The sequence below is a fragment of the Mustela nivalis genome, assembly GCF_964662115.1.
Source record: "Mustela nivalis genome assembly, chromosome: 13".
Lineage (NCBI taxonomy): Eukaryota > Metazoa > Chordata > Mammalia > Carnivora > Mustelidae > Mustela > Mustela nivalis.
Window position 1 is genome coordinate 11934816 of NC_139032.1, and position 22359 is coordinate 11957174.

Below are 22359 nucleotides of genomic sequence, written 5' to 3' on the forward strand. Positions count from 1 at the left end.
AGTCAATGAACGGTAGCCCATAGATTGGGTCGTAGAGAGCCGCTGTTATATATAACTTAAACATCAACCCAACGACTACAGCAAGGTCATTTCTCCTCAGTTCATAAGGCTGCTAGGCAAAACACCCCGGCAGAGCAGACCATGACTGCCCCTGCCCAGTTTCATTACCCGCTGCTGCCAATCACGACTTTGCACGCACACCAGCTCCCGGCACAAAGCAAATGTTTCAGCCTCGCAGATCACTGAGATTCACGCCAGACTAGAATTTGTGTTAATCTAATCTGGTTTAGAGGTGAAAGCCCCCTAAATTATTTGGTGATTTTACAGTGACGCCATTCTTTCTTACTTCTTTTGCTTTCTGTCTTTAAGCACATTTGGAAAGTAACCTTAGAAGTCTCATTCCGGCTTTTTTGGCCTTATTGAAAGGCTCTGGGTTTAGGAGAAATGACAAGGAAAAAAAAAATGGGAGTGTATATAAAAAAATCTGCCATCCAGTAACGCTGCCTTCCAGAAGTGAGGGCGCTAGCGCAGTCCTCCCTTCTGAGGCGCAAGACAGATGTCAATAACCCACCGCTTGGGCCCCATTACACATCCACATACAGCCCATCCCCAGCAGATTATTTCCCCAAACATGAAATGGCTTCAGCAACTTTGCGGTTCAAGACAAAAAGAGTTAGATACGGAGCACGTGCATCATGTTAGAAATGAGTCGCTCTGAGGAGGGGTGTGTGAATGAGCAGCACGGGCGAGGCCCCCGCAGGGCCACATCCACAGGATGGGACTGGCAGACCCTGCGCAGGGTCGCGGGTCCAGGCGGATATGAGATCCCGTCAGCCTGAACACATGCTTCACAAACCAGCCTGGACACGGCACAGAAAAGAGGCAAGACACCGTAGGGCAGCGTAAACGATCTGTACCTTTCTCAAATAGCTCGGTTCTTGGGTCTCCCGGGGCAATTCTGCATGGCTGGGTGGGGCTGTCACCCAATGACCCTTGGGCTTGTCCAGTGCCATAACATGAAAATCAAATTATTTCCAAGATAGCGATGGGTGTTCAATGGCCTTGGCCAAATATATCGACAGATTTGGGGGCAGCCTCCTATACCCATTTGAGAAAGGACAAATAAATGCTCTTTAGCACTCCAAACAGCAAACTGGCTGATTTAGCTTAGAACAGTGGCTACCATTGCAGCCAATGTTGGAATGTCAAGAAGGAAGGTAACTGGGGGAAAGGTTATCAGCTTGCTTACATCCATCCAAGGCTGGGTCAGGTCTGTATTGAGATTTGGGGCAGAAATTTATTCTCACACACGTAGAGCACCACAGATCTAATGAACAATAAGGGATGTGTATTTTCACACTTCACTCACACGAAACACCTCTCTTCCATCTCGGGGGTGGGGGTGGGGGTGGGGTTCCAGTTCTAAACTACAATCAGCCCTTCTTTTAAAATAACAATAAGAAGTCCTCTTATTCAGCCAGATGGTGGTGTCTGTTGCACTAGGTTGGGCTCATAGTACAACATCAATAAATGGCCACTTGTAGAGGGACAGACAGAATCCCATTTATAAAACACACCTACACTTCTAGTCTTCTCCCCTCCCAAAATGTTGCGTTGCCCAAAACACCCGTGGGGGCTTAATCTTATTTTGTGGAAGGAAGGAAAACTTAAAAAGGCAAAATAATGTACGTGGAGAGCAATTTCTTGGGGGAGATAAGACAATTCACCTCTGAGGAGAATGATTATAGATGGGCTTTTAAGCTGTTTTGCCTTTGGGGGCCATTTGAAGGGAGGATACCAAAAGGGTTTTCCCCAGGCCCTGGAAAGCTGTCTCCGTGAAGGCTGCACATTGCCAACCAAAGATCTTACAACCAGGAGGTGGAATTAAAATTCTTCCTTAGTGAGGTTGGCCAAGTCTCCTGAAATGAATATTTGTTCCAATTAGGTGTTCCAAAAAGCCTTCTTGCCTCAGATGACTCATTTTAAGAAAGGTATTTGTTGAAAATCCATCGTAGGCAGGAAAACGACATATTAATGGGTCCTGGTGCCAGGGTTCACCTACACCTCACAGGCCTGGAAGGCTCACCTCTCTGGTGCTTGCTCCTTCTTTCCTCGGTGTCCGTCCTACCTGGGACTGGCCGAGGGGGGACGGCGCTATGCTGACAGGGCTTTGCTCCTGCTCTACCTGGTTATGCAACCCCGATCCGTGTCCACGGTCCAGGGCTCGGATGGCTGGCTTGTCAGCAAAAAACGTTTCAAAAATGTTAATTCGACAATGTTGGAGGGATGTTATTTCTAGAGCTAAATTCCTCAGGGAAAATGAGAAAAAGTTGTTGGAGGGATTCAGTTCTTCCATACTGCAAGTTACTTCCTTCCTGATGCTTTCTTCCCAAATAATTTCCCAATGCCTGGTGTGCCCTGACATTTGGTCCAAATAAAATGCTGGAACACACTCCTACGATACAACTACCTCCAAACTCTGTATGCGAGGGTGTTTATTACAGAGAATCGGCATCTATTAGGGCATGAAACATTCAGGGCCTGCTGGAGCTCACTCCTCACACTGAATCATTTCATGATATAGATACTATTTTTTTTTTTCCTGGCATTTACAGCAAGCAACTCAGTTTATAACCTAAGGCATTTTCCATACTTCCAGGCAATGAATACTAGCTTCTTTTGAGTCTCAAAAGCACATAATTTAAGACAGGGGGGAAAGGAGCTGAAGAATAGTTTCCATTGCAAGGAAAACACCATGCAGATGTTTGCCCTCTTGAATTCTGATGGCAAAATAGAGAATTGTTTATTTGTTCTGAAGTCAAACCCAAAGAATTTAGTTTTTACAGGCTGGGGCCTCGGGTAGGGGTGGGAGTAATGACATAATATTTTAATAATATTGAAATATTCACCACATGGCCCTAGGATTTTGATTCCCCAAATATAATTTAGATCTTTTTATACAGTTTTTGATCAAAATTTAGGATGTCAGATATCAATATGTGTCACAGAAAGGACATACCTGGAGAAACACCCAAGGACTACTTTGTGAAAATTGCGTATTCGCCTTCTGTAATTGTTATTTTTTAAATTTTCTTTCTCCGAGATAGCAAGCTAGGAATCGGTCCTCTATCTTGAGCCATTTATTGAGAACAAACAAATGAACTCAGAAAAGACGTGACCCAATTGAAGTTCAATACCTGACTTTGGTGTATGAGAATCATAAACTTGCTTACGGTCTATCTGGTCCGCAAACACTTCCCCATAAATCATCCAGTAGGGCATGTAGAAGATGTTCTTGGCCAGTTTCCATGATGGCTCCTCATTGGGAAAGAGAATGGCTTGCCTGGCGACCCCAAAACTCATCAGTACCACCAGCATAATGATGACAAAGTACATCATGTCTATCATCTGGAAGAGAGAAACAAAAGAAAATCCGTATAATTGAGTGTTCCTATGACACCAACAGTGATGGAAACCTTTGAAGGAGGTTCACTTTTAAAACTATCACTATGGGATATATACATAGACAGCTGTGTCCAAGTAAGAAAGAGAACACTTTCTTACTATTGAAGCAATGTCCGCAGAACTTATCAGTAACTCAAAACTCATTTTTAAAAAAGCACACATGGCATGGAACCCCATCATCTTTCATTGTAGTCTGTGCCACCTACTTAAGATTAGGCATGGAGTCACATGAAGCTCAAGTCTCTCTACGAATCCAGTACTAACTTTGTCTCTGTTCCTGGGAATGGCAAACGTCCTCCTAGGGTCTCTTTCTTCTTAGCAAAAGTGAAACTAGAAGAATTGAAATATTTCAAGAACAACTGCAGTGCTGTAAATCCCCTAAGCTGGAAAGGCTACTAAAGATTTCAAATGCTCAAGAAAATAATCATTTGCGAACAAAGCTAGCACAACCCAAATATCCATCTTATTCCTGTGGTCCACCTCATCACTTGGTATTCTACCACAAACCAGTCCCTCAGAGAACCATTCTTTCTGTACTTAACTCTCTTGTAGCATATCCTATCAGTTATGGAGGGTGTTTTTGTAGGCGACAGAATCAAGTTGCCTCATGGCTCATTTCTGTGTCTGCTGTTGAAATGTTGGATTTTCATCTTGACGTGTTTATAAAATTCTCTTGACTGCATTTGAGCACAATATCATCTCTTGTTCCTCTTGATTCCTTTCTTTTTTGCTTGTTTTCATGATACATATTATCTGGGATCTGTTTCTCATATGCCAAATTACTTTCCTTTTATCACCAAAAATAGATGGGGATATAATCACTATTATTTTGCCTGGCCAGAACCCATTGCCTCCTTCTTTTAGAAGCAGTTCCCACCCATTTTGGCCACAAAGATAGGTATCTTTTCCAGGCTAAGTTAATCATGGTAGCTCACCCTCCGGCAACGGCGATAGGACGTAGGCATGCGACATAAGATGGGCCAACCAGAATCCTATCTCTGGATTTTTTTCAACTGAAGCTGGGAGAGAGAAGCTCCCTTTCTTTTTCGGTAATGATATGAATTCAGAGTGGCTGAGGCTCCCACTAGTGAAACTGATCAGGAGTGAATGAAGCAGATATTCCAGACAGAGAGAGAGAGAGAGTTATGTCCTGACAGAGGTTGAGGGCCTGATTGAAGCAGCCCTTTAGGCCAGTTTCATTTTGCCCTTCTCTAAGTCAAAAGAGCCCTCCTGGGCTTAAGCTAGTTGGAGACTGGCTTCTACTCCTCACATCAAACCACCTAATACAAAAGATGACCTTCTCTTGGATATCAAACTTCCTGAAGGGATACCTACCCACAAAGAAACACTAATGATAATTTTATCAATGATAATAAAGGCTGTAAATTTGCTTTAAAAACTTATTTTGAAAGAATATATTCCACAGAGCCTGTTAATAGAATTAAAACACTAGAGCCTTCCTGTTTGCCTGAGGACACTGGGGGCTCAATATATTTTAGGTCAATTAATCAACCAACAAGGCAACTTCCAAACCCAGCTTCCAAGTATCATCTAATTTTGAGACTCAGTAAGAATCTCTCAAAACTTGACGTTCATTCATATCTGTTCACTGTTTTTAGAAATATATGCGACTTAATTGGTTATTCCTTCCACAGCATAGCAGCCTCAGAATGCTCTTAAAAGAGTGAACAAGCCAGCTGTGTTGAAGCAGTTTCATAGGCAACAGAGGCCTGTTGCTTTTCCTCTATTTTGTAAAATTCTTTCGCTCCTCATTTACAAAAAGTTCTATCAATGAGAAAACACTAATGGGGCCTTCAAGTTGTATATTTGGCTTGACTAAAAGGTGAGTGGGAAGAGGAATGTATGTACTCATGAAATTTAGGAGCCAGTCTGACCCAAGAAAACAGCCAGTACACACAGCAACTGGTCTGATTTAATTTCCCAGGGCTGTTCTCATTCAGATTGAGTCTGCTCTCTACCCGCAGGGCCAAACAACCAAAGATGAGAAACATTCTTCCCACCCAACGTCATAGATCTCAAAAACCTATACCACACAAATACTGAAATCTGGTAGAGCGCAGAAACAGAACATTATTAGTAAAAACGGGGGACCTCTGTTTTTAAACTCTCCAGTTGGTTCAACATGAGGAGAGCTGATACTGTCTCATTCTTATAACTATTCGTTGGTTGCATTCTGTATAGGTGTTAGACCACCTGATTTTCATCTTGACTGTTCTGGTAAAAACAGCTTAGGTGGTTACGTGCAAGTTACTTAATCTTGGTTTTTCCCTCATTTTCAAAATGGGGATAATAAAGACTACAGCAATGCATATGAATTTTATAAGGATTACATGTGATAACACGTGAAGCAATGTGGGTAGATCCCTGTAAATGTTCATGTATTGTTATTATTAGCACCGGATGGCCGGGCTGTGACGTCAGACCCACCCAAGCTGGAATCCTGCCTTTGTTCTTTGCCTAGTTTCAGTTTATCTAGGTACCAAATGAAGATACTAAAAGCCATTTCATGGGGTGGTAGTGACGATGACGTGTCTGACACGGTGTTTGGCACAGAGTAAATGAGAGCTATCGTCGTTGGTTTTTTCCTGCATCATATAAGTGAGCTTAGTACTAGGCTTAGAGAATTGCACTGAGAAGTGGACTATGAAGGAAAGAGGTCAGGATCCCAGTAAGTGATTCTGGATTTAAAGATCAGTTGGAATCCTACTTGATCAAGTATTGTGTCCAGGTATCTTAGCAGCTGTCTGTCTATCCCTTACCACAGGGCACAGTGAGTTACTTGGCTGTTTAGTACCAAATAGGGACTCTCTAATGTTGAGGGGCTTTCAGAATAATCACATCTGGGCGTATTTTGTTATGCATCCCACCTGGTAGTCCATCTTGCTCAGTGATAAATTCTATGGGCATATTTTACCTCTCTTCTAGATGAGTGACTCAATTATTGAACTAAGTATCTGGGAAACTCCAGGAAAGAGAACAAAGCCACCAAATACACTCATTTTCTACTTATTCTTGGCTGATAAGGGAAGTCATTCGTAAGTTGGAAGGTAGAGAAAATGCAGTACGTCTCTCTTGCTCACTCCAAAGTAAGGGTTCATTCAAGTCAAAACTGGGGAGATAATTATGCCATTATTAAAATGATAGACGGGGATTTTACAATAAGCTAGCTGTGTTAGTGTGACTTTAGATATTTCAAGTATTTCAATGCCACCCAATGTTTTTAAAGTAATATACTTAGCTGGTTTGAGACCTCAGATCTAATTTACTGAAACAAAACAAGGCAACCAATCAATCAGAAGAAACAAGCCATCAGATTATGTAATCTTCTATTGTGGTGGTTCTCAACAGAGAGCAAGTGTGTCCCCAGAGTACATATGGCAATGCTGTTGTAAGTGTGTGTGTGTGTGTGTGTGTGTGTGTGTACCTTCCCTACTGGTATTAGTGGGTAGAAGCCAATGATGCTTTTAAACACCCTAAGATGAACAGGATGGCCCCCATGACAACGAATCATCTAATCTGAAATATCAGTAGGGCCCAGGCTAAGAAAATTGAGCTTAATTTTGCAGCTGTTATAATTTTCACTCTCATTGGGTCCATTTGAAAATACATTTGAGAGTCTCAGGGAAGCTTGTCCTCTCTGTCCAGGAATTCATATGCCCGTGTATTTTTTACATATAAATTGGGTGGAGGGTCCACCAATCCTTTCTTCTAAATATCTCCTGAAGACTCTAAGTTGAGAGGCTCTGCTTTTACACATCCAAATCTTTACCACAATCCCAAATTCATTACTAAAACACAGAGAAGATTATATAACGGGCTGTGCAACGGAATAAGATATACATATTTTATCTAGTCAAAAATCCCAGTTGAATTGGGATTTGGTTTTGGGTAAATAAATCAGGCTTGTTGAATTCCAATTTTCCTCTCCAGAATGGGCTTGGTGATATATCCCCTAAGCAATACTGGTGTTATAGATTGCAAGCTTTTGTACAAAAGGGTTAATATAGAGCAGACTAACCATGCTCACCAATCCCCTGTCCCTCTTCGCACCTTTTATTATACTTTAACATAAAGTGAACATAAATATAAGAGATGTCATTTATCATCTACCTACTATGGGCCAGACCCTATTAGCTATTTAGTATGTTCTTTCTAATCATCACAACAACTCTTGCAAGATATAACGTTGCATTTATTATAATTACTTTGAATGAATAAACTAAAGTCTTAAAGAGGTTAAATAAATTGCTCCAGGTCTCACAACCCCTTCCTTTTGGATTCAAATTCTTCTCTTTGTATGTGTTTGCCAGTGCTTCTGTAGGAAGAGACTTGGTTATTGAAGATTCATTTCAGTAGAGCTATACACGCACATACACGCTAATAATGATAACAAATATTGATTTGCTGACCTAAGGTCAGCAGTGATGATGTATATAGTAAAACTTGACTGAGAATTATAAAGGACATCTATTGACTGAGGGTTGGTTTTCAACAGCTCCCAAGTAGGAGTGGAATGGAGGTTATCAGCACAGAGAATTTTCAGTAAGAGCTGTTTACCACGGTGGGAGGGAGGTATTTGGCTCTTCCACGAATGCCCTGTAAAGGTGAAGTAAGGGACACTTACTCAAATTCAACCTAATTGAACTTAGCGAAAATAGATTATATTTTCTTCCCTTTGCAGAGGGAAAGGCATTTTTCAAGCACTTCATTAAGAAGAAGAAGAAGAAGAAGTAGAAGAAGAGGAAGAAGAAGGAGGAGGAGGTGGAGAAGAAATGTTACAAATCCAGAAACCTGTTAAAAATTTGGAGTGGACACCCACTCCTCCTCCAAGATCCAGCGAAAATGTAACCTCCATGGGAAGCCTTCCCTGACCTACACTGTCTTTTCTATGCTCCTTTATACTTTATAGGCCTCTCTATCACAGCATTCTCATACTGTATGGTAATTACTTCTCTTTCTCTTATCTTTGATCTCCGAGAATGAGCTCTTTTATATACCCAACTCCTACTCCAGTGCTTAGCACAAAATAGATGATCTGTGATTGTTTTTCAGTAAGTAAATGGGTGAGTGATGATTAATTTTCCAGTGATGGATACACATGTAGTCAAACTCCTAAACACTCACAAGGAATGAAAAAAAAAAAAAACAAAAAACCCCAGGGCCATTTCAGACCATTACGGCAAGCCCAAATGAATTATTTTCCTCTTCCTGTTATTGTCTCTGCAATAACTCCTCCTCTGCAAGTGTATCACATGGAATCAAAGGATCCTGCTTACCATTTTTCCAATCATCATTACATAGGGGCCCAAATACTTGTTCACGCCGAAGATGTCTAGTAGACGGATGTACCAATAAATGATGTTCACACAGTAGATGACCCTCCCATCACTCCTGAAGGGCTGGTCTTGGAGACGAAGGATCATTCCGACAGAGAACAAAAGGATGGCTATCAGGTCTGTGACGTTCCAGTATTCCTGCAGCCACACCTTCACTTTCTGCAGCAACTTCCCTGGTTCCGACATTAGAATCTAAAAGACAGGAAAGAGAACGGGCTTAGGTCTGATTTCAGTCTAGGTTTTTGGTGCAGTTGGAAAATGCTTGGACTGTTAGTCGACATCCGTAGCTTGTTTTGTTTACCTGGGTCTACTTGGATATGTGCATGCTGTGAATACACAACCAAACTAAACTTAGGCCATGCAGAGACAAACATTCTGGACCCAAATATAAGCAAGAATTTTTCTCCTTTGGGTTGCCTTACTACCCTAAGACACGCATGAGGGTTTTACTATAAAATTACTGATTCCTAATACATTGTAAATCTCTTGAAATTCTGCTCCATCTTGGTGCCACCATTTTGAGCTCCTCAGATCCCCAGGGAGGACTCCTTCAGTCTTCTCTCCACATCCAGAGAATTGCATCAATATCACCTCTATTTCTAAATACGATCTGATCCAACCACTTCTCACCACTACCCACTGCTGCCACTCTATTCTAAGTCCTATCACGTCAACCAGATGATTGCAACAGCTTTCTAACCAGTATCTCTGCCACCAGGGATGCCCACCCTTCCTCAATCCATTCTCTGAGGAGCACACAGAATGATCTTTAAAAACTGAAGCGATTACACAGTTGTACGGGTAGACAGAAAGCCATCAAGCTGGACCCTTACGAGTTGTTCATTTTCTTCAATAACAACAACAACAACAACAAAAAACTAAAGCAAATTGTGATAAGTGAATATTTAAATCGCCCGATGGCTTCTAATAAAAACAGAGAAAGATCCAAACTTCTTCCCGCGGCCTCATGTCACATTCCACCTTATTCTGGCCGTTCCACACCTGCAGACACAGTTCATTCTGTGTCTCCAGCATAGCAAGTTCATTCTATGCTCAGGATATTTGCACTTGTGCCTTCTCTTGGGCATTTTCTCCCAGATTTTTCTCCTCAAGGTCTCTGCTCTAATTTTCCCTTCTTAGGACTACTTCTTTGACTACCCTACCTGCAGGGGCCTCCCCATCCCCAAGTCAGTCCCTAACATACTACCCTTATGTTCCACTATACTAGCTTCTGCATGCATGTAAATATGCTGTATGTGTCTGTCTACCTATCAACCCCGCTAGACTGTAAACTCGGAAGACAGACCCTCGGTTCCCCAGGGCCTGTGACGTAACAGATTCTCAGTAAATGTTTGCTGACTGACTGCTACATGGACATGTCCTCACAGCGATTCTCCACTCCCTCCTACATCACGGGCAGCTGGGGTGGGGGGAGGGGACCCTGCCGGACCTTCAGTCTAGAGGGGCTCTTCTGCTGCCACACACAGGCTCTAGGAAAGGCACAGTGGGATGGTGGGAGTTGCCACCCCGCCCACAGCACAACCTGCCAGCGGAGGCAGTCCCCGCTTTCCCAGCTTCAGGACCTCCTCTCAAAGGAGAGGAAAGCTAAGACGGGGGCAGGGCAGGTCGAATCTGCAGCTATTTATGGGACTCCTGTGTCCCCCTTTCATGGCTTACCTTGGCCTGAAATATTAAGGGAGGGAGGCCTCGGGACGAGGGGTTGGAGTGCTGCGCGAACCCCTGCGCCGGCGGCCGGCCTCCCGCTTCCCGCTCGGCCGCGCGCCATTCCCAACCCTAGCCCCGGGGTTCCTCCGACGGGAGCCGGGCGTCTGCGTCAGCGGCGGGGCGGGCGGGAGCGCGGACGGCTGCGCCCGGCGCCTGGAGCTTCTGCGTCGCCGCGCCGGCTGCGGGGCTCGGGAGTTTACATTGCTAACGAGTTCCCAGGTCAAGCCGGTGACAACAGGCCGAGAACCACGGTCCTACCCATCGGGGATCCCCGCACCTGCCGCCGCCCCGGTGGCTTCTCACCCGGCGTCGTCTCCACGAGGAGAAACTCCGCGTGCGCGGGCGCCGGGCGGGCGTGGGGTGGGGACGGGCCTTGACTTGGAGTTTTCTAACCTTGGGTCCACACCTTCCTTCAACTAACGGGTCAACACAGAGGCTGACAGCTTCATTTTTTAAACGGCAGCGATCTTTTTGTGAAATGTCAAGGTAAACAACAAAGGGCAGGGCTGAGGGGCTGCTGGGAAACTGAAGCGCGAAGGCCCCAGAAGCTAAAGCTTCTCCGACGGGCTCTGAGGGGGCGTGGCGGCGGGAAGGGGCGTGGTCGCGGAGGGGGCGTGGCGACGGGAGGACGTCCGCCCGGGCGCGCTGTAAACAGTTCCGGTCCCTCGAGGGACCCCCGCGGCCCGTGCTGGTGACCGCGCGTAGAAGTATGCGGTGCTGGGAATGGGAGCGCCGCCTGTGGAGCCGCCAAGCCCCGCTGGTGTGTGGGGAGGCCGGGAAGCCTGCAGACTTTCCCACGTTTCCAGGATCGGGCGTGCCCGCGCGCTGCGGGAGACGCGGAGGCGGGACCTGTGGGGTCCTCGGCCTCGGGGCGCTCGGGCATCCTCGCTCCTCGCTCCCGGGGCGCCGGGCGGGGGCGGCTGCCTCGCCAGGCCGAGGAGGAAAAGGCGGGACCGGGCAGGAAGGGGGTCCGCGCCTCCCTGTGCGCTGCCTCCTCCGAAGCCGGGCTCTTGGGCTGACCCCCTGCTGACCCGAGGCTGCAGAGCCCGGCCCCGTGCGCTGGTACATGCAGCCTCAGGAGAAATGGATATCAGGCCGGGAGGTTCCTGGCAGCCCGCCTGCTTGGCAGCCTCTTCCAGAACAGTCCGTGGAGTACAGACTGCTCCCTGTCTTCTTCCAGTCTGGTCCCTGGAGGGATTCCAGTCTCCCAGCCCAAGTCTTTCCCTTTTCTGCTTATCATGGGGAAGGAATATGCATCAGGGGGTTAAATCACGGGAGGGGAGCTGGCGCTGAGCCGCCCGCAGAGCCCTGACCAGTGAGGAGCAGCCCTCGGTTCTCAGAGAGCTGCACAAAGACCGCAGCAAATTTATTACAGTTGTTCAGTTCACAGATGGGAGGTCCGCGGCCCTGGTCAGGAAGTAGAAGGCATTGTGAATAGGAAGACCTAAGAGTAGACCACCAGCTAGAACAGGGCCAGGCGAGGCATCCATTAAAAAAAAAAAAAATCCAGCTCATGAAAGGGCCTAGTACACACCTCCAAACTCTCAGGATGGAGGAATGCCGATTAGAATTTAAGTATCCCCAAAGCAGTTTAAAGGCCAAAAGAAGGGCTCTAAATATATTGAGATTTTTTTTTAAAAAAATGATCCCAATATGATGTCGTCTAATAGATACTGCATCCCTTTTTTTCTGGAAGAGAACATCCGAGAGCTGTAACCTAAGATACTGAGCTTTTAACCTGTCTTGGTAACGAAGGCAAGGATGAATTTATGTATTTGTAGGAATCCTTTTTTTTTTTTTTTTTTTTTTTTCCTGTGGAGCCTGATAACATTTTCCCACTCACTATAGTATAATGAGTAGGATTGTTCCGGAGCTCCTGAGGGTGCAGTGGACTTGACGAAGAGAAATTCTTCCGGAAGAGGCCTTGCCTGCTGACTCCAGGGGGAAATGCAGAAGAATCCTCACACAGGGCAAGCCCGCCTTCCCAGCCTAGGGAAGGGGAGTTCGTGGGGCACGTTTAGCAGGGTTGCAGAGCCCTCTGGTGGACCGTTGCCTGAGCACATTCATTTTAGCAGCTCACATTCTGATGGCCCCGGGGGCTGGCTTTGACTTCAAGCAAGACCTGTCGGTGTGGGGTTATTATGCTGGTTCCTTTTGCAAGATGGGGATTGGGGAGCGGGGGAAGAGGGAGACCTACATCCTCAACCTGTAGGGCAAGAAGTCTCTCCCTTTCACCTCCACAATGCCTAGAACTGGTGGAAAGGCTGGTGCCAAGCAGGTGCATAATAAATGTGGAGAAGGAAAAAAACCAGAGGATGAATTAATGAAGGAAAGCATAGTTCCTCCTCCCACAGCTGCTAAAACGCATTTGAAGAATACATAGGTATTGGATGACAGTGTCCAAAGAGAACCAGAGTAAAGGGTTGCAGCGGGAGTTAAAAGTGGAAAAATGGAACAATTTGAGAAGTCCTGTTTATAGAGTGGAGGAAAGAGAGGTGTCGACGGTATCAAAGACGGGGGGAGGGTTTCTTGGGGCAAGAGCTCTGTGGGCAGAAGCTAGAGCAGACCCTGAGCATGCGCGGAGTGGCAACTGATAAACACACACTGTGATGCCTCCCCAGGTCAAGGCCTCCTCAGGGCCAAGTCCATGATTTCCACGGCAGCATTAGAGAATACAGTTTCTGGCTTCATTTGGCTCTCCGCAGCCACCTCTCCCTTCCACCCACAAGCGTAACTAACCACCCTCTTTCTCCCGTGTTCTCGTTTCTGAAAGCGGTTACCTCTCTCATCTTTTCTATTCCCAGGGTGAATATGTAGGAAATGACAATCCACTCCTGCGTGGAAGGCCAGCGCTCCATCTTCACCAGCACGATGTAGTTGAAGAGCATCAGATACCCGATGTACGCTAGCTGCAAGGAAGCACAGAGAAGAGGGGGCGCTTGGGTTCCGAAGACCCAGGAGCCCCGCCCTTGGGACGGAAGGAGCCCACCCCGCAGGTCGTAGCATTCATGATGGAATTAACCTGAAAGCTTTCAACTGTCCAAAGAATTAAAAAAAAAAAAAAAAGATGGTAATATCTGAAATCATGTGATGAGCTGTCTTCCTTTTGACCCTGATGCCTGAGTCTGGGTCCCAGTGCTCTGCTTACACCTCTGTGTCCTGAAACATCATTTTGTTTTGCAATTACCCAGTTTCTTGTGTCTTTCTGGCTAAAAAGCAAACTGCTTCTCTCAGGACTTTTCTCATTCCTGCCTGAGGCTCAGGTTCTTGAATGAGGGCAACACAGTGGGTTTGAGCCTAACGGATGCCAGGTAGATTAAATGTCTGTAGGAAGGAAAGGAAGACACATACTATACTGTACTTGTAAACCAGTCAAACCAACGCAAAAACAGACTGGACTTGATCTCGAAGTCCCACTTGAATTATTTTCCGAGTTCATGTCTTCTTCTCTCTTTTTTTTCCCCCTCCTACCTTAATGTGCTTGGCTTGGTGGGCCCCCAGGGGAGGGATTTATCTACAGGGGAGGGATTTATCTATTTTCCGTTGTACACCTCCCCACCCAACCCAAGCTGGGGTCTTCCTCCCTGGTTTCTGCTTCTTCAAAAGAAAACAAGAGAAGAGAAAGCGATTTATAGAAAGGAACGGGTCTGTGTAATCTACCAGGGCTTGGAGGGGGGTGTAATCCTCACGAGGCTTAATCCTGTTTGAATCCCAATAGGACTGGCTGAACGGCTGGCTAGGTGTCCGAGGAAAACTCAGAGCTCAGGTTTGGTGACTGTCCCTGGAGCATTCAGTCACATCTCGATGAGTGGGTGGAGTGGAGGAAGGCCGGTGAGGTTCTCGCCCAGGGGGGCAAGGAACCTCTGGAGAAAAAGTCCCCCTTGGGGAAATGGTGTGTGAGCTCAGCCTTTTCTAGGTGACATTGCAAGCTAAGGCGCTTGCTGATTTGGGGGGCTTTGGAGCAGTGCGTGGGAACCGAGAGTGACTTCATTCCTATGGGCACTCTTCGGAGCCCACGTAGCAAAGAATAGCACACAGAGTGGGCAAAAAGGTTGAGGCCTTAGAGGTACAGGGAGCCCTGGAGGCAGCTTAGTAGGTGGAGAAAGGTGATGCCTGGCTGGGAGACGGAAGGGGAGCCAGCAGCTCTGCAGAGCTGGAGAAATACAGCACTCTCCGCTAATGGGGCCACTCTCTCTCCCTTTCTCTCCTTTTTCAATAAAATGAATACACAGATTCGTAATAGGAGTCAAAGGTATTTTTAAAGACCCAATGACTTTGGTGCGTTTGCAGACACACCCTCTAATTCCTCACCTCTGGAGGTGAACAGATGTCAGAGCTCCTGAGATTGAGTGCGGAAGCTGTGGGGAGGCCCCAGGGCAAGGAGGACGCTCTCTTGCACACCCGCCCCCTTCTGGGCCTGTCATTCTATGCCACACCTCAGGTCCCACCCCTCCCCTTGGGGATTCTCAGCACCCTCTGCCCACCTCATCTGAAACCACACAGGATGCTGTTTAAAATGTAACTTGGTTCATGGGGTTCCTGTTTACCATTATACACTGGCATCCGCTCTGGTCCCTGGGAGTAATTCTCAAGACACAGTAGACTTCGACGGCTAAACTCTAAAACATATGCTGAGCCCCCTTCTGGCCTGAAATCCTTTTTTCTGGTTGCCTCTTTTTGTTTGTTGGAGCCCATTCCATTGCTTCAGGACAAACCAGTCTCCTTAACTGCCCTGGTGTTTATCGCCCAATGCACTGCAACACATTCCAAAGTATTATCTTCTCTTGGCACATGGAGGCCCGGTGACACCCACACCATTCTCCCAGAACCTCAGCATTTTATCATTTCACTCCTCCAACCTGCCTCTGACTCTGCCTCCAAATACAGGCCTAGCATATTCATTTGCTGGAAGGAATGTAGACACCTCAGTCAGTGAAACTTGGATTTAAATCCTAGCTCGGGTCCTTCCAAGCTGTATCATTTTGGGTAAATCATGTCACCTGCCTGGGCCTCCATCCTGACCTGAGATGAGGGCTACTGACCTTACAGAGCTTTGGGAAGGACTGGGGGCGGGGGAAGGGGGAAAATGCATGTCTCTTTCCTGACAGTAGAGGCTCCATGAATGGTTGCTACTGTTATAATTTGCCTCTTTTTTCAAGAAAGTTCTATTTCTCTTGTCTCCTCTTGCCTCACTCCTTCCTTCCTTTGGATCCTGTTAACTAGCCATATCATTCCTTTTCTAAATTGCCCTGTTAACGTTCATGCTTCTTCCACGATCAGCCTGTTCTCGAAATCCCAGTTACTCTATGGTGTTTTTCTTTCCATAATCAAGCTACAATATAACATTTTGGGACAACTCTCAAAATACGAACTTCCAAAAATACGGTTTTAAATGTGTTTAAGTGGCACGACGGAGGACTGGCTGCTGTCTGGGAAGCAACCTATCTTAGAACTCACCAACACTCGTGAGTCTTGCCGCAGATTACCTTAACAGGACATGCTTTCACGTTGTGTGTGTGTGTGCGTGTGTAGACACGTCCACACATGGATTCTGTAAGCTTTCACAGGCTCTGTGTAGAACGTCAAAGCTTTGAATAGAAATTTAACCTTATGACTCTTATTGAAGTCAACGGGAATCCTATAAGGGTTTGTATGTTATTGGCTTCTATATTCTTTGTGTCAATTTTCCATTGACAAGATGCCCAACTCCTGAACTATGTGATACAAGCACCAAAGCCCGCAGTAGGTCGGGTGGGGCCAGATTTTCCTACTGCTGCTGGAGAGTGGAGGGGACACGTAGCACTGAAATGGAGGAAGGATTCTGTCCCTGCTGGAGGAGCCCGGAGCATGTCCCTTGTGCTCTGTCTTGGGTCCTCTTTCATAGCGTGAACTGGCATTCTCTCCACGGGGCAGTTGAAATGGCTTTCATCACAAACCAGGTCTGCAAGCCAGCTGGATCCTTGCCTCCTTTCTTCTGGGAACAGAAGAGGACCCAACCTGCTCTTCCAGAAGCTTGCTAAGAAATTAGAAGTGAGGTTATGCGGAAGTGAGGTGTGTCCTATCTTTGAGAAACTTGGGAGCTTAGAAGGGGATGTTTTTTGAAATCAGAGTGGGAAATACTCTTACGGAAAAGAACACAACTGAAAGCCATGGGGACATTTGATCTAAAGCTGAATTTTCCTCTTAAGTGTCTCTGGAGATTTCAAAACAGGGCACTCCTCATCTCCAGGTACTTCCTTGAGGCCTGGGCTTTGCAAATACATAAACATGGGTTTCTGAACGTCGTCGTGTAAATACAACCAAACAGGACTGGGTCTAGTCTAGTCTATAGTCATCTAGTCTATAGTCAGCTGTGTGGGAGGCAGCTAGACACAGAAGCTCCCCTTCTCAGAGGCAGCTTCACGACCTGCCAACTAATGAGACAAGGAAAGCAGTGTGTCCCAAGCTTCCGGAACCACAGAACTCACGTGGGAAGCTTGTTAAACCTACAGCCTCCTCATCTCCTCCTTGGAGATTTGATTTAACGGGTCTGTGATGGGACTAGGATTTGCATGTCTAACAAGATTCTTTATCATCACAGAAGTTTGGGGAAATACTGGGCTAAAACCTGGGCCTCTGCCTAGAGCGGTGGTTCGTAACCCTGACTGCCCGTTACAACTACCCGGGAGCTGCAAAATACCTGAATGCTTGGGCTGTGCCCCAGACCAATGATGTCAGAATCGCTGAGAATAGAACCCAGGTGCCCTTAAAAAAATAGATGAAGATAGAGATTAAATGGAACCCAGGTACTGTTTTTTCTTTTTAAAGTACTCCAGGTGGTTCCAGTGTGTAGCCGAGGCTGAAAACCACTGTCCAGGGCATTGGTGACATAAAAGCATCCTTGGCTAAGAAACCACAGCCGAATAAATGGGGGCCAAGGGAATCAAAGAAATAAAGTTAATACTAAACAAAGATTAAGGGAAAAAGAGAAGTTTCGGAAGGATAAGAGAAGGGAGTCCTGTATTTGTAAAGGTGATAGATAATTCTTGATACTATGGCTCCTCTGGTTCCTTTATGCTTCAGACTTCCTAGATCAGGAAGTCTACAGCAAACTTCTTCTGTAAAGGACGAGAAAGTTAATTTTTTGAGGCTTTGCAGGCCTGACAACCTTTATGGCAAGTAACTGACTCAACGGTTGTAGCACAAAGCAGCCAGATTATAGGTAAACAAATGAATTTGGTTCTGCTCCAAGAAAACTTTATTTATGGACACTGAAGTGTGAATTTCATATAGTTTTCATGTGTCATAAAGTGTTCTTCCTTCGATTTTATTTTCCATTCTTTAAAAATGTGAAAACCATTCTTAGCTTGCAGTCCACAATGATGCGCCTGGATTTGGGACTGGATTCAGCCTGTGGGAATGTAGCTTGCCAAGCCCTGTTCTAGGTGGAGACAACTGAGGGAGCCTGGTATGAGAAGAAAGACGGGAATGGATATAAAATGCAGGAAAACCATTATCTTGATAAAACTGTTCGTATAGGGAAAGTCTATGTAAAGCACTCCTAACAGGGCTGCATAGTAGGTGTTCAAAGACAGATATTAACATTATTGAGTGGATGGGTGAATAAAAAACACTCTTGCTGTGCAGTGACTAGCCTCAGAATAAAAACAGTTACATTTCTATTGTGCTTCCGCGTTCCAAGCACTGTTCTAAGTGCTTTACATATTTTAACACATTTAATCTTTCCTAAATCCTACAAAGTAGGTACTATTATTATCCCCATCTTAAGGAATTTTTACTTCACTAAAAAAATCTGATAATTATATTTTGATGATACCCTCTTCCAAGATCTTAGTTGAAAGCAGTCATTTCCGACCCGACCCGTGGCAACGTCAGCCCATAAGGGGGGAAGGGGGGGAACACGGGGCAAGGTCCGGAGACCTTGGTCACCCGGCTCCGGGGTTAGAGAACGCTGCTGACATCTAGTGGACAGAGGCCAAGGCTGCAGCTGAACGTGCGATTATGCCCAGGCCAGTCCTCCTCCACCAAGAATCACTCTGCCTAACGTGTTAATCGTGCTGAGGTTCCGAAAGCCTGATTGAAAGACAGCGTCAAGTGCAGAGGATACAGGACCATGCAGGACAGCTCCGCTGGTCAGCTGATCATCCTGGCCTCGCACTTGGATTTTCCTTTGCTGACTCAGGTGACTGGTGTGTAGCTGGTTGAGAAAGACTAAAAATACAAATGCCCTCCGTCGTCTGGCACCATGCCACTGTGGCTGGGGAGAAACAGAGCTGACCTGAGCCTGTGCTCACCTTCGGCTTAAAATACCATGAAACAGAGAAGTAGAAAGCCAACAGCTGAGCCATTTCGTCCATATCCAGAGGCTATTTCAGGGACGATCTTTACCTCTGGGCACTGAAGCATCCTTGCCCTGATTGTAGGTGACTGAGTGCTTTCTGCTGCCTTGTCTGGCATGTTGTTTAATTGTGTCTGAGCAAGAAAGGTTGTTTGATGACACTCCCCGGTTGGCAGTAGTCACACACTTAGGTTCCCCCCACCTCCACCCTTTAGTGGTGTTACTTCTGACACTCTGCTCAGTCCTTACCCTTCAGGTGTCCCCCAAACGCAGGACTGGCATCGAAAACGGGCAACTCTGATCCAGCGCTCATCCAACCAGAACACAGAAGCGTTTTAGAAAATGACATCTATTTTCCTGCTAGACTAGACTCATACTCATCTCACCTCTATTTCTGTTAGTTCTCACTTTTACCATTTCCTTTATTTTCTGCAAGGAGGAGAAATGCAGACGCTGTGGAAGCTGCCTCGCACACTCCCCACGTCTTGCAGAACCCCTGGGAAAAGCTCTCATTCCTGCCTGTGTGATCCTTCCACTGTGGGACTCAGAGGAAGCTGTGTACGTGCACGCAAACCTGACCTTGGCTCTCTGCGGTCACCTGTGAGCAAGAAGAAAAAGGAAGATGCTTACAGTGTAGAACCAGAACTTCACGATGGGTGCGTTGTAGAATTCATAGATTTTTCTGCCCAGGGGGATCAACCTGTGTCTGCTCTGAACTTCCTCTTCATCCTTCTTTCTGGAAGACTCCCCGTTGTTGCGTCCCAACATTGCCTACAGTGGAAGAGAATCAATACCATCACGGCAGGGCCCCGGAACGCAGGTAGTTCAATGTGCTCATTTTACCAACCAAGCATGCATGCTCACAGAGCTGGAGGGTGTTGTCCCGGGTCCCTAGGTGTTGTGCCTTTCCTAAGTGTGCATTTGCATTATATATAGAATCAAAGGTTTTGGCCCAGGATGGAAGCCTTAGGGAGAGCTCTTGATTATTCTCTTTTCTTCTACCCTGGGAGCTCTGAAAGATGTCCGTGATGGAAGATACCCAGGGTTCTGACAGGGAGAAGTCCAGGCATCTTTGTTTTACTTCCACCCCCACTCCCCATACATGTAATAAGACAGGCGGATCTGGATTCGAATTCTGTCTTCACTCAGGCTAACGACCCTTAAGTAAAAAATACATTGGACCAGTAATACCTAACTTACCCAAAGGTTACGAAGTGTTTCAGAGGCTAAGTTATCTGAAATGCCTGGAGCTTAGTTAGGTTAGAAACATCTCTACCCTGAGGCATAAACCTTGGCTCCTTGTTTTCAGACCCCATAAATCCTGCATTCCTGCTGGTATTAGTTTCGTGGCAACTCCTAGGTACACGGCCTTCCTCTGGGTGGGACAGTCCACCAAGTGGGACTCGGAGAAGCAGGGCCTGACCTGGAGAGGCCTTGTCTCCAAGCTGCTGGAAGTTTCTTTACAAATAGAGTCGTTTTCTTCTCACTCATGTCAACGGCAGCAGCAAAAACAGTCATTAAACAGCACACAAAAAGGCAGAATTTGAGAAAAGGCAGATGCATGCCTGTCTGGGCAGCAAGTGACAGGATGAGTGTCCCAAAGAGGGTTGGAGATCTTGCTGGTGACTTTGGGTCACTCAGAAGGAGGACTGAGTCCTCTCTTGGATACGTAGCACCCATGGCACCTTGGGAAAGCTTTCTGAATCTTAGTTTCTTCATCTTAAATTGGAGGTAATAACAGCATCTTTTATAGGATTGGTCTATAAATCAATAAGCATCTGTCCTCTTAATAAGAGCTCAGTACATTCCAGCTGGTGTTTACAACGAACTGAGACTTTCTTGGGTACTCTTGACTGAAAGGACCTAGTTGGGAATCTCTCACCAGAAAAAGGAAAAGTATTATCAGGGTCTAAGATAACATAATTTATCGTCTTCTTTCCTTCCTTTCTTCCAATATCTCTCCTTTTCTCCCTTTCTTTCTCCCTTTCTCCCTTCCTCCCTCTCTCTCTCTCTCTCTTTCAGTTCCATGCCCAGCCTGGAACCCAACATGGGGCCCAAACTCACAACCCTGAGATGAAGACCTGAGCCAAGACCAAGAATTGGATGTTTAACTGATTGAGTCACCCAGGTGTGCTGGCTTTAATTCTCTCAATATTGTTCTAAGGAAAGCTTACTTCTATAATATTTGGTAAATGACATTTAAATTTTATTTGTATTTTTAATTATTTATGTTATTTAAATTTAATTAATTAACATAGAGTATATTGTTAGTTTCAGAGGTAAAGTTCAGTGATTCATCAGTTGCACATAACACTCCGTGCTCATTCGAGCCAGGGCCCTCCCTAATGCCTATCCCCCAGTTACCCCATCCACTACCTGCCTTCCCCCCAGCAACCTTCAGTTGGTTCCCTAGAGTTAAGAGTCTCTTATGGTTTGCCTCCCTCTCTGTTTTTGTCTTATTTTGTTTTTTCTTCCCTTCTCCTGGATCCTCTTTTTTCTTAAATTCCACATATGATGAATGACATGAAATGAGTGAATGAAAAAGACAAATGTGATACTTTTCTTTTTCTGACTGACTTATTTCACTTAGAATAATACCCTCTACTTCCATCTATATCATTGCAAAAGACTTTTTTTTTTTTTTTTGAGGGAAATGAGATTTTTATTAAATGTGATAACAGGGCAAATCCTTCTAACTGCTCAGAGACTGACAAGGATTTGGGACAAGAAAAAGGACTGGGATTATAGAAATTATTATAATTATATTATAGAAATAATTTGTTTATCTTGAATTTGAGAACCAGATAATGTTGGTTTCAAACCACCTTACTCAAGACATACATATATAAATTTCAACTACTTTTGTCATTGCCTCAACTATCTACCTACTCACATACATAACAATAAATGATAAACCTGTAATCTGTGGGATTTCTGGAGAAGGTAACGAGGTAACTTCCACTTCTGTCTTGGACTCTCTGGCTAGAAGGTTGCCTTGACTTAATGAATAGGTAAGATCCCATTTGATGGCCTATCCAAGCCTTCATTTGGTCAGTGAGCTGGGTTAACCTTCACGATGGAGAGAGCACGTCAGACTTCTATAAATATTGACCTCAAGAAACTCTGACGTTCCATGATATTTATCCATCTATAATTTATAATTTATGTAACATAATTATCCTGCCTCTGTTCTACTTCTTTATCTGCTCAACAGTATAGTACTATTTGGAGACATAATAGAACTTTAGCAAAGGCACCTTGGGGACTTTTAGGTGTCTTGGAGAGTGACATCTTGGTATAACCTCTAGGGACAGTGGCTTCCCTCAACCGAGTTGAAACAATGTCCTGGGTCCATGGACAGGCTGGGACTTTAGGCAGAGTGCAAAAACACTTATCCGGCAATGCAGGTAACACCACAGCTGGCCTGGCCTTTCTTATTCCAATAATTCCCAAGTGAAAGCTTTTTTAAAACGC

The 22359-nt window shown here is 45.5% G+C and overlaps 1 protein-coding gene and 2 long non-coding RNA genes across 21 annotated transcripts in view; 1 reads left to right on the forward strand and 2 right to left on the reverse strand.

Moving 5' to 3' along the window:
* The window catches only part of TRPM3 (transient receptor potential cation channel subfamily M member 3), a gene marked incomplete at its 3' end in the record, with an annotated part of 782399 nt that overhangs the window by 51095 nt on the left and 708945 nt on the right, over positions 1-22359 (reverse strand). For 10 of the 19 annotated variants that reach the window (XM_082696693.1, XM_082696679.1, XM_082696682.1 and 7 more), the window contains 4 exons: positions 19516-19656; positions 13328-13456; positions 8763-9014; positions 3198-3408 (listed from right to left, as the gene is read on the reverse strand). In XM_082696693.1, coding sequence (XP_082552819.1) covers positions 3198-3408; positions 8763-9014; positions 13328-13456; positions 19516-19656 — 733 coding nt within the window. The remainder of the gene's footprint in view (positions 1-3197; positions 3409-8762; positions 9015-13327; positions 13457-19515; positions 19657-22359) is intronic. The other 9 variants (XM_082696689.1, XM_082696696.1, XM_082696692.1 and 6 more) reach the window with 1 other exon arrangement.
* Positions 11153-13630, forward strand: LOC309847004. The gene is made up of 2 exons (XR_014302252.1): positions 11153-11307; positions 13352-13630. It is a non-coding gene; the product is annotated as an uncharacterized lncRNA (long non-coding RNA).
* On the reverse strand, positions 17762-19048 carry LOC309847009. The gene is made up of 2 exons (XR_014302257.1): positions 18660-19048; positions 17762-17991 (listed from the first exon to the last, which is right to left on the reverse strand). It is a non-coding gene; the product is annotated as an uncharacterized lncRNA (long non-coding RNA).